The sequence below is a fragment of the Leptopilina heterotoma genome, unplaced genomic scaffold, assembly GCF_015476425.1.
Source record: "Leptopilina heterotoma isolate Lh14 unplaced genomic scaffold, ASM1547642v1 Lhet_47, whole genome shotgun sequence".
Lineage (NCBI taxonomy): Eukaryota > Metazoa > Arthropoda > Insecta > Hymenoptera > Figitidae > Leptopilina > Leptopilina heterotoma.
The window spans coordinates 2,707,799-2,724,309 of NW_025111098.1; the positions used below are offsets into that span (position 1 = coordinate 2,707,799).

Sequence of the window (16,511 nt, forward strand, 5' to 3'; positions counted from 1 at the left end):
ATATATTAAGTATTTTTTTCAAATTCTATAATAATAACTTTCCTTGCTCTCGAAATTTTTCAAAGAATATTAATTACAAATTCGTCGTTTTCGTTCACTTGTTTTATCAATTAACCACACTTTTGAAAAATATGCACCTTTTTGTTATTGTAAAATAAAAAAATAGTCACCTAGAAAGAAAATAAGGAATAATGATAGAGTTAAAATTTGTAAAACTATAAGAAGAGGGATAAATTTCATTTAAATATCTTTTATTTTCTAAGATAAAGAGGTTCTATATTTTTCAAAAGTGTGGTTATTTCATTGAACAAGTGAATGAAAACGACGAATTTGCAATTCATATTCTTCGAAAAATTTAGAGCAAGAGATATTATTTTTATAGAATTTGAAAAAAATAGTTAATATATGTGAATGATTTTGGTCTAGAATTAAAGAATGTAATTTATACTTGATATTGTGCAACTATCAAATCTTAAAAAAATTTTTTCTTCAATTGGCGTGCGCTTGAATTCCAGATTTCAAAATCGCAATTTTCACAAAAAATCTTTAACTTTAAAGAATTATATTTTTAATATTTACACTATTAAATTGGTTATATCTTATCCTATTTGACTCTAAATATATTTAACTTTAAAATGATCCTACTTTGATAGCTCATATATCTTTTTTTACAGAAATATTTGAATTTTAAGTGAAGCGAGCACTTAACAGTAATCAGTACAAATGTACTGAAACTTTTTGACCCCAGTGTATACAAAAAATAATAACATTTTGGAATTATTAATTAAAATTCATTAAAAAATTAATTAGTTTTTTTTAAATTATACAAAACTTCTTTTAAAAAATTAGAATATATTCGAAATATTACATAAAAATATTTTTAAAAACTAATTTTTAGAATTGTTTTGTCATAATTTTTTAAGATTCAATTATCTACGAACAAAGTAAATAACAATTTTTTAAAATTTTTTATTAAGATTTCGGAAAAATCATGGCCATATTTGCAATTAAAATTCTTCAAAAATTTGATTTTTTTTATTTAGGTATATTTTTCAAAAATTCAATTATTTTTAAAAGATTTTACCATATTTCAATTGTTTTGGAAATTTTTCAATTGTATTCAAATAATAGAATTTAGTTTAGAAGAAAAATTTCGGAAAATTATTTAAAATAATTGATTTAGAGATAAAGTTTAGTTGAAAGTTGTAGAAAATAATTGAATTCAGGAAGGGTTATAATTGTAATTTTTAGAAATTATTAAATAATTCATAAATTTGACTCATTTTCCGTAAACTTTCATATATGAACTGTTAAAAAAATTCTGTCAGGGAAAATAATTTTAATGTCAGGAAATTGTTAGGGAAATGTCAAGGAAATTGATTAACTGAAACTTGTGACCACCCTGATTATATGGATAGCAATTATTGTTAGTTATAAAACAGCTAATATTCCATTTCATTGCTAATTGTTTTGCTGCAACAGCTAATTATTAGCTGTCATAGCTAAAAATTAGTTATCCATATAAAAGTCAATTTTTAGTTTTTAAGTTTAAAAATAGGCTGCTTTTCAATCATTTTGGTTTTAAGATGTAAACGGTTTCAGACTTTGTTTTTTCTGTAAACCTGTAAGTTTTCAGCAAGCTTGCAGCAAGTTTTTAAAAAATGCAGTGTAGCAAGCTCATCGTTTAGTTGGGTAATTGACACACAGCAATTGACTCTTGCTCAAAGTCGTTAAGACGCTATTTGGTTTTATTATTAATTATTTCAATTTTTCTTTTAATAATTTATTTTTATTTAGTTCTAATTTTTTTCAGAGTTTCTAAATAACTCGAATTAGTTTAATAAGTCGTAAGTTCAATTTCTAAAAACAAATAAAAGAATTGATGTTGCTATGAATTTATTTAAATAAAATATCTTAAATTCTAAAAAAAAGTTTTCTTTTCTATTCAAAGGACAACTTGACTTGATTTTCGCAGTAATTAATACACTTACCCTGCACATAAAGAGTAAATTTTAATTTTGTTATATATATTCTTTTTCTTTATAGTTATAACTAATACTTTCGTATGTGTGTAAAAAAATTTTGAATTCTATTAAAAATGTTTTCCTTCGTTAAAATATTTTTCTCTAACGCAGCGATACTTTTTAAGAACATTTCATAGTTACCATTCTTTAAAAAATCAATTTTTTATTTCTGTTGCTGAGAAATAAAAAATTATAATTATTGCCAATTTTTAACAGAATTGTTTAAAACACTGCTTTAATTTTTCTTTATGTATGCCATTTTAAATGAGACAGAAATTACAAAACCAGATAATCAGATGCAGGTTTAAAATATTTAATATAATGAATAATCTTTCGACAGAAGGGAAATTTCAACTTTAAAATGCAATAAAAAATAAATATTCTTAACTTTTTAGTCATTTTTTTAATAATGAAGGAAAAACGAAAATCGACTTTTTAAAACAGTATCATTTGAAAGTTATGTTAATAACGTCATGTAATTAATTTTGTATAAAAAATAAAGCCGAAAAATTGCAAAGTTTATGAAATAGAGAATCAAAATTCAACTCCTGTCCACATTATCAATCTATAGATTAAAACTTGATAATTGTTTTGTTTCCTATGCCACAATAGAAACATTGAAACCTATTAATACAATATAAAGTTATTATTGAAAGTTCACATAAACATTAGAAACTAATATTTTGCTCAAAGAAAGGCAGGATTTATATAAAACTTTACGCTTCAGTGCTTCATGATTCAGCGGATATTCGTATTTTAATATTTTAAGTATATTTTAACTACTCAATATTGTACAAAGTTTCCATTTAAATTATTAAAATGCAAAATAATTGTTGAAACTGTAAAGTGGAAGAAATAAGAAATATTTTTTCTTTATTTTTATTTTTAATCAATTTCATTTGCTTTTTGAAAAAAGTGAAGAAAAAAAGATACATTATTTATTAGAAAATAAAATTATGCAAATTTTTGGCACTAAACTGGTTGCTTCATACAATAATTAAGTCTTAAATTTAATTAAATAAATATTAGTTAAAATGATTAAAAGGCAAGATTGGATTATTTGTGTTCTGTTATAATAATTAAAAACTATCTATATAGCAATTATGAATGACGTAACCGACAAATTTAAAATCTACATTTAAAGAATTTCGTGTCAAGTGACTGATGTTCAAAAATAAATTGGGTTCAAATTTGTACAATATTTCTAATATTTCTAACGATAGACCTTCAACCCTATAATAGAATAAATTTTGGAGTGACGTAAGTTTTCCGAAAAATTAGAAATAAAATTTCATTTTCACAGGAGTTTTAAAACTTAATTCTCAAGATGGACATAAATTAACAAAAATAGATATTTCTGTCCATAGTGAAAATTATAAATTTCAAAATCATTTCGTTCACATATTAGGAATAAATTTGTTTTTGTTCAAAAATTGAAAGCTAAATTATAAACTCGGATTTTCTGCCTTTTTTTCGTAAAAATCGATGTAATGTTGAATACTTAACTGTAAATTGCTCAAATTTGAGGATATTTTATTTTTCGATTTAGATCACTTATTCACTTGACATGATATCTCTAATAGAATGTGCTTTTTCTAACTACAGTTTTTTTTATGAATTTAAAAATTATAAATATCTTAATATTGAATTTCATGTCAGTATTATTTCGATGAATGCAAAACGAATAACTGCATTAAATGAACAAGAAACAAATAAATAATTTTTTTTAATTGATCAAATTATTTTATTATTCGACATCCAAATTAAAATTTTATTAGGGTTTTTTAAAAAAATTTTTAATTACATTTTGAGAAGAGAGAATATCACATTTAATAGCATTATTATAATTTGAAGAATATTCTGTTAAAAAAATAAAAATATCCCTCTTTGGACAATATTGGTTTATTTATTCTCAAAGATTATTATGAATTTAAAGAAAGGTAAGTAATCAACTTTTCTCAAAAATCACTATAGATATTAAAATTTAATTTGACCTCGAGTAGTCAGTTTCGGCATAATTGCATAATATTTCAACTTTTTAGCAAGAATATATTCAATAATCAGATTCACAGGTGTGACCCACATTTTATTTGCTTCTTGTTTATTATAATATTGCTGTTTATCATCTTAATTAACGAAATATGTACTGAAAAAAATTTCTTTCTTTCAATAAACTACTTGTCAATATTTGATTTAAATAATTTTTGCTTAAGTGGAGGGTTCGGCTACATTTTTAACTACATCAAGAAAATTATTTAAACCTTTTATAAAATTATTTTTATGGTAATTTTTTGAGAAGAATTTAATGGTCAGAAAATATTTTGACTCTTTTTAAATTTTTATTTTTCTTCAAAATTGGTAGTTTTTAAAATCCATTCATAATTTTGTAGAAAATATGTTTTTGTGTCCAGAAAAGAATTGCGAAATGAAAAAATGGATTCTAACTATTTTTGAAGCATTTCTTTTTGTGAAAAACATTATTTTTAGGTTGAAAATGCTAAAAAATATCATTGTTATTTAATTTTTTTTTTATTTCAAAATTCATTTGTTTATTTTTTAAACTAATTTCAAATCATAATTTTTTCATAATTTTTTATATTTTTATATTTTTTATGTTAAAAAATTAGAATTTGAAATTAGTTAGAAAAATAAACAAATAAATTTCCATATAAAAGAATTGAATAACTATAGAATTTTTTTCCAACTATTTTCAACCTAAAAACAATGTTTTTTTTAAAAAAAGCTTTAAAAATATTAAAAAATCAATTTTTGCGTTTGGTAAGTTTCTTGTGGAAACAAAAACATGTTTTTTTAGAAAATTGCGGATGGATTTTAAAATCTCTCAATTTTTAAGAAAAATAAAAATTCAAAAAAGGGCAAAATATTTTTTGACCATTGAATTCCTCTAAAAAAATTACTATAAAAATAATTTTATGGAACATTTAAATCATTTTCTTGATATAGTTAAAAATGAAGCCGAATTCTCCCCTTAAGTCAATTAAATGTTATTTTTTTCAATTTCTGAAATTATTGGTTCAAATACAATTTATTTGATGTAAATCAAAATTATTTGATAAATGAGGCTCTGGATCTTAAAAGGGCACTTTCAGCATTGATTTTAAATGGTAAAAGAGCCTTTTTAAGATCCGGAGCCTCAAATATCTATATTTGATATTTGTTTCAAACTCGAAAAAAAATTCATAACTTTTTCTCAATGTTTTTTTCTTTTATTTTGATATTTTTAAAAGATCGAAAAAAAATTCAGTGAGTCATTTTGAGTGAATCCAGAATTTTTTTTGATAAAGACAACAAAAACAATATTTTCTTCTCTTTTCTCTTACCAAAGAACTAACACATAAAAACTTTTAAAGTGAAAGGAATTTAAGCACTTTAAGAGTTATAATCTTAACAATTGTCATAGAGATCAATCTCCCGAAGGAAACTATATTTTTGTATTTTATTATTTATAAAAGTCTTTTATTATTTTGTTTTACCTTATTAAATACTTTTTAGAGCTTCTCACAATCAATCGTGTAACTAGCAATAAAATTTTTAAAATGCAGGCTAAATTTTATATTCTATGTTATTAGAAATATAATATTAATAAAATTTTCTAGTATTTATGCTTTTTCTAAACATTGGGACGAAAACGTACAGTTTATAATTTTGAGGCGATTCTACAAACATGTGTCAATTGACTTTTTGATGAAACTTTTTTGGAAATAATTATAAATACACCCATTTTCGGAATTATTCCCTTATTAATTCAGGTTTCTATTAACTTTTAAAAATGTTCACAAGGCTTTGAAAGATTTACTGCACTGTAGCCATTATTAAGCATAACCCAGATAAAAGGGAAGTTTACGATTGGGTACGGTTAGAGTTTCACGCAAAGTTCACAAGTTTGCATGAAAAACTTACCGCGAGGTAATGTTTATGGAAATAAATGAAAATAAATTAAAATAAATGCCTTGAAAAGAAGTCTTCTCCCCCCGATAAAATTTTAGATAAATTTTCATTTTTAGAAACATGTTTTAAAAATATGGCTTATTTGTAGAGAAGAAAACACATCTTTTTCTATCGACAACTTTTTTCACAATAAATTACATATTACATCAAGGATATCCAATCACTCTCTCCTTTTATGATTTTAACCTCGTTTCATACTGACCACATGCTCCATATTATTCTACGGCTATTATTCTTCTAAAAGATTTTATTTCATTTTCTTTCAATTCTCTTTCAAATTTCCTTTTAGAACCCATCCAAAAGACAATTTTTAACTTTTAATATTATATCTAAAAGTTAAAATTTTTATATTTTAGGATTGGAAGAGGTTCTGAAACTTGAATTTTTAATTTTTTTTTCATTTTCATTTGTAAATGTAAATTCATTTGTAAATTGTTCCAGAATTTTAAGAAAAATTTTAAGGATTAATTTCTTTGAAAATAGTATCCGTTAAACGCTCTTTATATAAAGAGACTTTTTATTAAAATGTTTTTATAAGAAAATTTCTTCCTCTATTAATTAATTGAAGAAATAGAAGTTTTTTTCACAAATTAGGTCATTAATCCATAATATATTTAATATTCAAGACTCTAATATTATCGAAAAGTGTGAAAAAAGTTGTCGCGAATTGACTAGAATTTCTAAAATTTAAACTATCAATTATAGAAATGACTAATAATTTTTCCTATTATTGACATTGCGTTTATGTTATATATTTGACAACAACTTATGTAAAATTTACTATATCTGGGGCGTATATTTTATCTGTGAATTATTACAATTTTTCAATATTTCCTGAAATGTAAACAAAAAATAAGTAAACTATAATTAAAAAATAATACAGTAATGGTAATGTAAATAAGAAGTAAAATAAAAGACGAAATGTAATTAATAAAATTATAAAATTTATTTTATTACAAAATGATTTTTGTTTTAAATAGCGGATGTTCGTGATATTAAAACATTCTTAGATTATTGAATTACTTTATCATGCTTGTGAATGAGAGTTGAAAAACAGCCAAAATAGATGCGTATTCTATTCTTCAACGTATAAATTATATATTTACAGAGACTGTTTTCATATATCAATAAACATAGAATGCTTTTTTCGTGTTTAGTTATATTACAGTTAAAACAAAATAAGAAATGAAATAATAAAAGAAATGTTTAAATATTTTAAAAATGTCTTCTTATAAAGTAAAAATATTTGTATGATTACGTAAAAACAAAAAAAGAGAATGAGATATAAGAGTGAAAGAGAATACTTTTTGGAACATTTTATGCTAATTATAAGTTTTCTATAATTACATCCCTAAATATAAATTTCTAGATTTATGAAAAAGTACTCATCCATTTTGATAGTCACCATTTTACATCGGTAAAAATTACTAATGGAATCTGTACGTTTTCATTATAGTAGAAATTTTCTTATTCTGATTTGGAGATATAGAAATTTTTTTCTTTTATTTTTCCTTTCCTCGAAACCCATTTTTTTTCTTTTTTGAAATTGGATAAGAAAAATATGGTTTATCTGTATGTAACATCTTATATATATTAAAAATATTAAAGCTTATAAATGGGTTCGTTTATTATACAATATATGCACTTTCTATATTATTAGCTTACGAGTAAAAGTGAACTATTTATAATTTTATAATTCACTGCCATGAAGCAGAATAGTTTTCTTTAAAAACTGACTTTCTTTGTTATTTTCATTTTTGCCAATTTTAAATTTGGCACAAAATTTAAATTAGTTGCTAAGCGAGAACGAAAATTGTTTCCGAAAAGCTTTTTCATTCGCTTTAATTTAAAATGCTTATTTTAACGATGATGCCGAATAGATTCGAAAATTTGTTGAAAAGATTTAGTAAATATGGTACATGTGAACTAAAGTCTTGAGAATTTTACACTACTTGAGTACATGGTGCGTGGCATACTAACACTGGGCTTAATAATACAATCATATTGTTACTTTCGTAACCATGCAGTTTTCTTATGTTTGAGCGAAATTAATCTTGCCTCGAGTACAAGGCAGATTATTACATACGCATTCAGGTAACTAATTAATGATCGTTGCGTGATTATTGAAACACTATTTTAGAAAATCATCATTTGCTCAATTAACTATCACCACTTGATTTTAACCAAGTTTTGTAAATTTTACTTAAAATCATTGACCTTAATGAAATACACAACATTATTTTTTAACCTCCAAAGCCATAGTTTTGAAACTCTTTTTTAATTTACTCAAAACATTCAAATAAATCTTTAAGAAGAAGAAGAAAATGTGTCCTCTATGTTTAAATTATTTTTAAAGAGTAAATAAAACCACAAGAGTCATTTTCACTATCGATTGTTATGCGAAAATGACTCTTACGATTTTCAGAGTTGAGCTCATTTTCTTCTCCTCGTCGCGTCGATACAAAAAGGAAATATCAATTCCTACTTATTTGAAACCGGTGGCTATTGAAATGATGTGATACGAAGTAGGCAAACAATTTCTTTTTTCTGTGAATAACAGTGTGATAATCAGGCTACATCATTAGTTAGGCAATGTCATAAATTCTGCATAATTACTTGACAGAATCTAATTTTCGAAGTATGTGTACAAAAAATCACTTATTTTTTTGAGTATTTTTAACAGCGTTTGTCACTGTTATTTATTTAAGTATAGGTAGCGTTTATGCCTGAGCTGTGACGAGAGACAAATACTCGATATTTGTTTGAACGCACGGTAAAAAAAATACATAAGATCATAATTTATTCAACTACACGCTCTTTTTAAAAGTATTTACATATTTCAATTTTCAAGATTCGCATTCGAAGAACGAACATGCTTACAATAATAAAAATTATTGAATTAGTGCCATAAGTCTATAGGCTCTAATATCGTATTGACAACTGATTTATTGCTTAATTATTAACAATATTTATTTTACAATTCACACGTTGCATTTCTATTAAATGGAAAACATTCTCTTATCACACAAATAGTTCAGGCCAAGTGGAAACATATTTCAAATTTTTTCTTTCCTATTATATATGAATATGAATAGTATAAAAAATTTGGAGCATATTACTATGTACCATATTTTAGAGAACGTCATTGTAATTGCAAAATGCAAACCAAGGAAATTCATATTGTACGTGGATATTTACACATTAGTATAATGAACAAGCGGATTAGAACATTCGAGAAGAGAAAAATTTTCCTAATAATTTATTCATCGTTTGTCACTACGGAAAAACTTTTGTAATTAAGCAATTCCCATTGGCGCGAAATTATAAATCGTCAGTCATTTACACAAGAATTTCCATAGTATCTCTTACTTTTTTCATCTTTCACTTTTACAAATACAGAATTGAAAATAGTTTCCAAGTCTCGACATTACAAAGAAGAGAAAACAGTTAATTGTAAACTTGCACTCATTACATCATCAATTATATACATTTGACTTTATATAGTTTTTCGAAATAATGAAATTTCAAACACGTTCTTTTCAAATGTATTCTAATCAGCTTTCTAATAAAGAGAATACTGAATATCCGTTTAATTAAACTTGATTCACTACTGATACATCACATCGAAAAAAAGTGGACTCCTATTAATTCACCGTATTATACATTAATTCTTGTCTATATCATTATTTATTGACTTAAGAAAGTAAACGACTTTTGTGCTTCACATTGAAATTCCGTGTTAATTCAGTGCGACTTACTCGATTGTAAAAAATTATAAAAGAGTTTTCGTTTTTTATTTACATCGATGGTGATTTGAAAATCTTTTTTTTTTTTATTTATTTTATATTCAAATGTAATAATATATGAAATTTGAAGAATAAAGCTTGAGAAAATTTCAATTTAAAGCAGAATCGTCGACTACCCTCTTAAATACTATGCCAACACGTTGATTGAGTACAAATATTAGATTTTATATTTGAAAACAGTCTAATAATGCTTTGCTTTTTTTCATATTATTTATGTGCACGAATGAAAATGTATATTTTATAAAATATATGTACAATTTAGAATCGCGAAGTTGCTAACTAACAGAATGGTCTTGCACAACGTCTATTTAGTTGAAGAAGCCCATAGCTTTCAATATTCCTGTTTATTGACTTATTTTTTACAACGTTAGATTGTCAATACTGTTTTAGTATCTTTTAGAATCAACAACTGAACTGTAATAAAATATATTTCATATTTATTTTCATATTTAGTTTCTTGAAAACATACTCGAAATTTTTAATATTCGTGCGTCGTCAGGTCAAATTTTACAATATTTTCCTAATGGGCTTCTTTTCACCACTCTTGCTATATAAGATTATTTTCAATACACTATCGATATCTAAAGAACTTTGCTTTCTGATCTCTTCATTTGGTCTAATTTAACGTAAACAAATTGACAAAAAGACTATTGCACTTTTTAACCGAATGAATATGAAAAAAAGCTTCATAAATTGTGCAAATGTGGCCAAATTCTTTACAATGCGAAACAAATTTTTTTAATTAATTCAATTTTTCGTAGACATTTTAAATTTTAACTAAAATCAATTTAAAATTCTTAATTCAATTTTCTAAACGTTTGATACAAACATTTTTCAATTAAAATAATAAAATTAGAAATAAAATTAAAGAGAATAAAATACTTTTCAATATCTTTGCAAAAGTATGTAAAACTGAATGTCAACAAATTTCATTAAAATACTTTTAATCATTAAGAATGTAATCAAATATGTTAGTTCTATTAAAAATGTATCTAAATTAAAAAATGAGCAGTAACCTTAATTAAAGCTTTAAGAGTAATATAATTTAATGAGTGTAAAATAGAAATTATATTTGTAAAAAAAACGCTTGAAATAATAATTTAAACACAACAAGGTAGTAAGGAAAAATTACCACGTAATAAAATCCTGTTTTTTCCACAGACAGGTTGATAACAAAAAAAATTCATCCAAAGTTTAATAAGGTAAATAACGGTTTTTTTTTCTTAGAGAAAAACAAATATTGCACTTGAACGAACCAGAAGTAAATTAAAATTAAGAGATCATCTTCAATTTGAGCTATTAGTTTTTCCGTAATTGTTTTTCCGTATAAACTGAGAAAAACACGAAAGTTTATCTTTTTAAGTTTAAGATAGAATTGTCTTTCTTACATTAACAGTCAAGGACGAATTAGTTATGCTTGTGAAATGAGTTTAAAAAATTGAAGGGAAATTTCTTTGGGCAGCAATAAGCGCGAAGTTAGTGGTACCATTACTTTACAAAATTGTTTTCTTTTGATAATTTTGGCTAGTTTTATAAAAATTTGAAAAAACAGAAAATTTGCTATATTACTTACCGAAACTTGTTGAAGTGAGTTCCCGAGTATTCCCGAGTATTGAGTAAAATTCAACTATTTCAATGATGAATGATTCAATGACAAATCTACATGAAAAGTGTGAGATTCCATTCAGTCATTTTCAACTTGAGGAACGTGTGGAAACTCACTTGAAGAAGTTTGGAGATTAGAATTTCTCTCGAACATTCAATGTATCGGAGAGAGTTAATTTGTTTGACGAACGACTAGATTCTTAACCTTTTTACAAGTGACATTATTTCACGACCTTTAAGATCATTTTTAAGAAAATATGTGAAGTGAGACGATTGATTGAAATATTTAATGATATGAAGATACACATTGTGCTACACTTATTATACGCATAATAAGTGACTTGTAAAGACATTTCGCAAATTGGGAAATAAGCGAATTAATTATCTTGACGTAGAACGGAATGGTTGATCATTGATTCTAGGTGAAATCAATTCTCCTGTCTCATACGTGAGTCGCCAGTGTGGTCACTGCCGAAGAACGCTTCACAGTTGTGATGCCTCCATTCGATCCACCTGTGATGTAGTGTGCGGCCAGAGGAGGCTAAAACAAAACAATTTTATTTTCAATAAAAGTCCAATCTGGGGTCAATTTTTAAAAATTCAAAATGGCAGATACAATATGGCTGACTTATTTTTTAAAATTGATCAAATTCATTTGTCTTAAAATTTGTTACTCGGGGGTTTTTGGGGTCGTTGATTACAAATATGAAGTCAGATTTTTAAAATTCAAAATGGTGGAAGATTTTTTTAAAATCGAACAGATTCGCTTCAATTTTGTCACTCGGGGATTTTTGAAGTCGCTGAATACGAATCTGGAATCAGATTTTTTAAATTCAAAATGGCGGATCCAATATGGTGGAATTATTTTTTTAAATTGATCGAATTCATTTACAACTCGGGGGTTTATGGGGTTCCTGATTACAAATATCAAGTCAGTTTTTGAAAGCATGAAATGTCTGGTGCATTTTAGAAGACAAATTTTTCAAAATTCATTTGATTTAAATTAATCTTGGTAGCTGTGGAGTTTTTGGTATCACGCTGAAAATAGTCGATAATTGAGCCTCTCGCTTTGGCGTCATTCAGAGCTATAACCAAAAACCTTAAATAACAAGTTTCAAGCAATTACGATCATTTTTTTTAAACCGGTTGCCATTTTGAATTTTAAAAATCTGACTTCATATTTATAGTCGGCGAGCCCAAAAATCCTCGAGTAACAAGATTCAAGCAAATTCGATTAACATTTTAAAAATGATCGCCATATTGAGTCCGCCATTTTGAATTTTGAAAATATGAAAAATCCGTCTTCAGATTCTTAATCAGCGACCCTAAAAACCTCTAAAGTGCACTTGGTCATAAAATTCCTTGACCAGAAAAATGTATGCTTCAAAACGTTAATTTGAATAGTTTTTATTGTTTCTCAATAATTGACGATTTGTTAAATGTTAATGTATAATAGACATAATTTTCAATAATGAAAATTAACTTTATTATTTTTGAACAAAAACACAATGAACGCGTAAATTTATCCTTTTTGAGAGAATGACCCTTAAGTAATTTCTAAAGAAAGTGTTGGAATTTCTCTGAAAATCTATGCTTACCTCTCGCTTCCAGACTCTGAAACAGTTGAAGAGAATAAAATAATACTTTAGATTACTCTGGTTTGCGCAAAATCCTGCACTTATGCATTTCTGTTGTCTACGTGAAGAAAGGTGACAAGAAATATTCCCAAATATGTAAACTATATATACCATTTGAGTCATTTACGGTGTGATGAAGTATTTCTTTTTATTTAAGTTACAAAAGGTTGCTGTTTCTATATGAATTAGAGTTGATCGGTCCTGCCGCTTTGTGATAATAAAAGAAGTAGGACACGGACAAATCCAAGAAAGAAACCAGAACAGGATTCATGATTCATTGGAGAACTCCCAAAATGAAAGTGGTAACAATATCTTTAAGGAAGGGAGAGAAGCAAAGGATCTGTTGGGATCAAAACTTATAGCAAGAGCTTCGCGAAGAACCTCCTAAAACTCGATAAGATTAGAGTAAGAACCGTAGCTCGACTGCTCACTAGCACAAAATAAGTAGACAAGATTTGCCTGAGTTGAATCAAAGGACAAAAATAGGATTAAGCATTTGCCGTTTTACATTAATTTCATTCAGGTTGGTAGTCGCATTTATCATCACTCCTATTGAGTTGTCTTGTTAAAGGAGAGGAAAATTGTAGAAAAGCTTTCCTGAGTATAACCGATTTATCGACAGTTGATTTCCAATAGTGTATTTCCGGACATTAGTCGACAGTGCACATCACATTAACTGTAGTTGTGTAATTAGAAGTAGGTGCTAGGGAACAATTTACTGGGCTTGAGCCTCCAATTGGTGTTTCTGAGTTTCTGACAAATGCTTGGTCCTGGAATTCAACCAGTGGCTGACAGCAGAGCACCAAAGGGAATGGCAGGCCACTAGGGGCTGTAGGCAAGCTAAAATACTCATGGGAACTGACATAAATCCCAGAAGAAAAGCGGAATTCCGCAAATTTAATAGACAAGAGACAAAAGTCATAACAGGGCAGTTAACTGGTCATGGTGATTTACGCTATCATAGACATAACATGAGGATTGTGGGAGATCCTAAATGTCTCGTTATGGAAAGGATTGCGGATACAGCGGTAGCTATGTAGGGAACGCAAAGGAATTACTCATGCGTTAGTGGCTGTGATTTAATCTCTGTAGTAGCCCAATTTCTAAATAATAATTATCTTGATGTTTTTCTATGCAAGTTATTTTCGAATTTATACATTTCTTAGAATATAAATTACAACTCACCTGTGGACCAGCACCGTTTAATGTATTTAAACTATTCATCCTCATTGCTGAGGTGTATGGTGGAGGAGCTGGTGTGACTCCTGGTATGGCCGCATGTGGAGCATGCCTGAATTGCTCGGCAACTGGAGTCCTATTTACAACAAATTTAACAAGACTCTTATTAAAAAGTATTACAAATACACGTGTCAAGAAGACACAAATCCAACTGATCTACCAATCCAAATGGTCGACATTTCAAGTTAGAGAAAGAGTATCACAATTCGTCTTCAAGGAGAAAGTCTTTCTTTCGTTCATGAATCAAACATGCTTTCAGTTCCAAGGCGGCGATGATTGAGATATACACTTAAAAACTGTTGGAAGAACTGTTCGCTCATTTCACTCAAGTGCTGCGTCAAAAAGAAACGCACAGCTCACTTTATTTTTGGGAGAGAAACCCTCGTTTTTGATCGAGCTGTTGAAACATCTGTCAAGCAGCCGCTAACTCAACGTCATTGGTAGTCAAGTTTAGGAGAGCAACTCTTTTTTTAATAGAGCTGTGAGTTTAAACGTCTAGTAGCGCTGCACAACAGTCAAAAGCGCAACTGATCTATCAACAGTTTTTTCGTGTATGTCGCCCTGGAAAGCTGACTTACTAGTAAGTGAACAAAAAACTTGATTGTCGTGAAAAGATACATTTACATCATGCAATGCAATTAATAATTAATGTTTGAACAAAGTTGAGCAAATAAAATGTCAACCTTTTGGATTGGACTTATGTTGAGAGAAGTTTTCGAACATATTTATCTTTCATGTGTACATCTGGATCAACGTAAGTCTGATAGTTTCTAGTTTTTCTGAAAATCATGAAGATGAAGTTACCAACGTTTACATTGACGAAAAGGGAAATAAGAATGTTACGAATTATCAGTAATCCTATGCGGCACCAAAAGTTTTCTAAAAGTTTAAATAAACTTTGCTGCAACCTTTGGAATCTTTAGTTGCTTAAATTATTTTATTTAATTATTACTTGAAATAATTCTTTGAATGTCGACTGTCCAGAACCATCGACATAGGAACGTAGATTTCCCAAATTGAAAACGTAGAACCACTAAAAGAGAGTTCCTCAACTTTCAGACGATTGGGATTGCACGGCTCTCAACATTTTTTCAGTGTTGGATCTGAATTATCTGAATTATCTAAATATCTAGAAGAATTTTTCTTATCTACATGTTCTTTAATATTCTTATGTCTTTAACTTAATTTATTGCTTCTTCCGGTGATTTTTGCTAATCCATTAATTTTGATTATTTTGACTGAGAACATCATCTGAATAACACTTTGTTCCCCTCCCTATGGTTTGAGTCTGGGCTAGAGAGAGTCGGTAAATGTTGGTACAGGGATTTTTAATTGGAACTGGCTTTGCTACTCTATTATTTTATTAAAAATTTTCTTTGTTTTTTTTGTGTTGACGTAAACGTTGGTTACTTCAGTTTTATGAAAATCTATAAAAGTTAATTGCTACTTTTAGAAATAGCCTTTCTTATCTATTTTGTTTAAGATGTACAAATAATACTGCACTCATATTAGCATTCTGTTGACATGCAAACGAATAAAAGGAGGATGAAATTGAGTTTTTTTTTAAATCTTAATAGTATTGATATTTTTCTAAAAACTCATAAATAGATTCAGGCGGGTTTAATACCAAACATTCAACTTCCATAGTTTCTAAGTAAATGTTTAAAATACAACCTTTCAGCTTTGATCATTAAAAATACGTTAGTTTGAAAACATTTTTTGGTAATACATACATTCGATCATATGTAAATACAAAACTACAATGTTCCAATTAAGCAGAGAAAAGTTTTAAAATATTAAATAAAATTGCCTCTACTACTTTACACGATATAAAAGTTTAATTTTAAACTCAAGCAAAGAGTCCAACATTAAAAATAGTTTAAAATAGTTGAAGCGTTTAATTTTAGTAAAAATATATTGTTTTCAATTTTAAATTTTTCAGTAAAAATAACTACTCACCTTAGATAAGGATTGCCGTAGGCTGCAGAATAACGAGGATCAATTATTGTCGCTTGTGGTGAAGTCGATTCCAAATTAGTAGAACTGAATCCAATTTTTTTGGAACCCAAAATCCCACTTACAGGAATACGACTGAGAGATTCTCGAGAAGAACCTATTCCTTGAGTTGTCGGCGGCAAATAATCTCGCGTATAATCAACATACGGAACATAACCATTGTTATTGCTACCATCCTGAAAAATAAAAAATTGGCATTGAGCAAATATTTTTTT

The 16,511-nt window shown here is 27.1% G+C and overlaps 1 protein-coding gene across 2 annotated transcripts in view; it reads right to left on the minus strand.

The window, feature by feature from the left end:
- Nucleotides 1–6,967: 6,967 nt before the first annotated feature.
- LOC122507419 (irregular chiasm C-roughest protein-like) overlaps nucleotides 6,968–16,511 on the minus strand; it is a 46,885-nt gene continuing 37,341 nt past the window's right edge. For both annotated transcript variants that reach the window (XM_043620120.1, XM_043620119.1), the window contains exons 11-13: nucleotides 16,240–16,472; nucleotides 14,227–14,356; nucleotides 6,968–11,945 (exon numbers count right to left, since the gene is read on the minus strand). In XM_043620120.1, coding sequence (XP_043476055.1) covers nucleotides 11,847–11,945; nucleotides 14,227–14,356; nucleotides 16,240–16,472 — 462 coding nt within the window. In that variant the 3' untranslated portion in view covers nucleotides 6,968–11,846. The remainder of the gene's footprint in view (nucleotides 11,946–14,226; nucleotides 14,357–16,239; nucleotides 16,473–16,511) is intronic.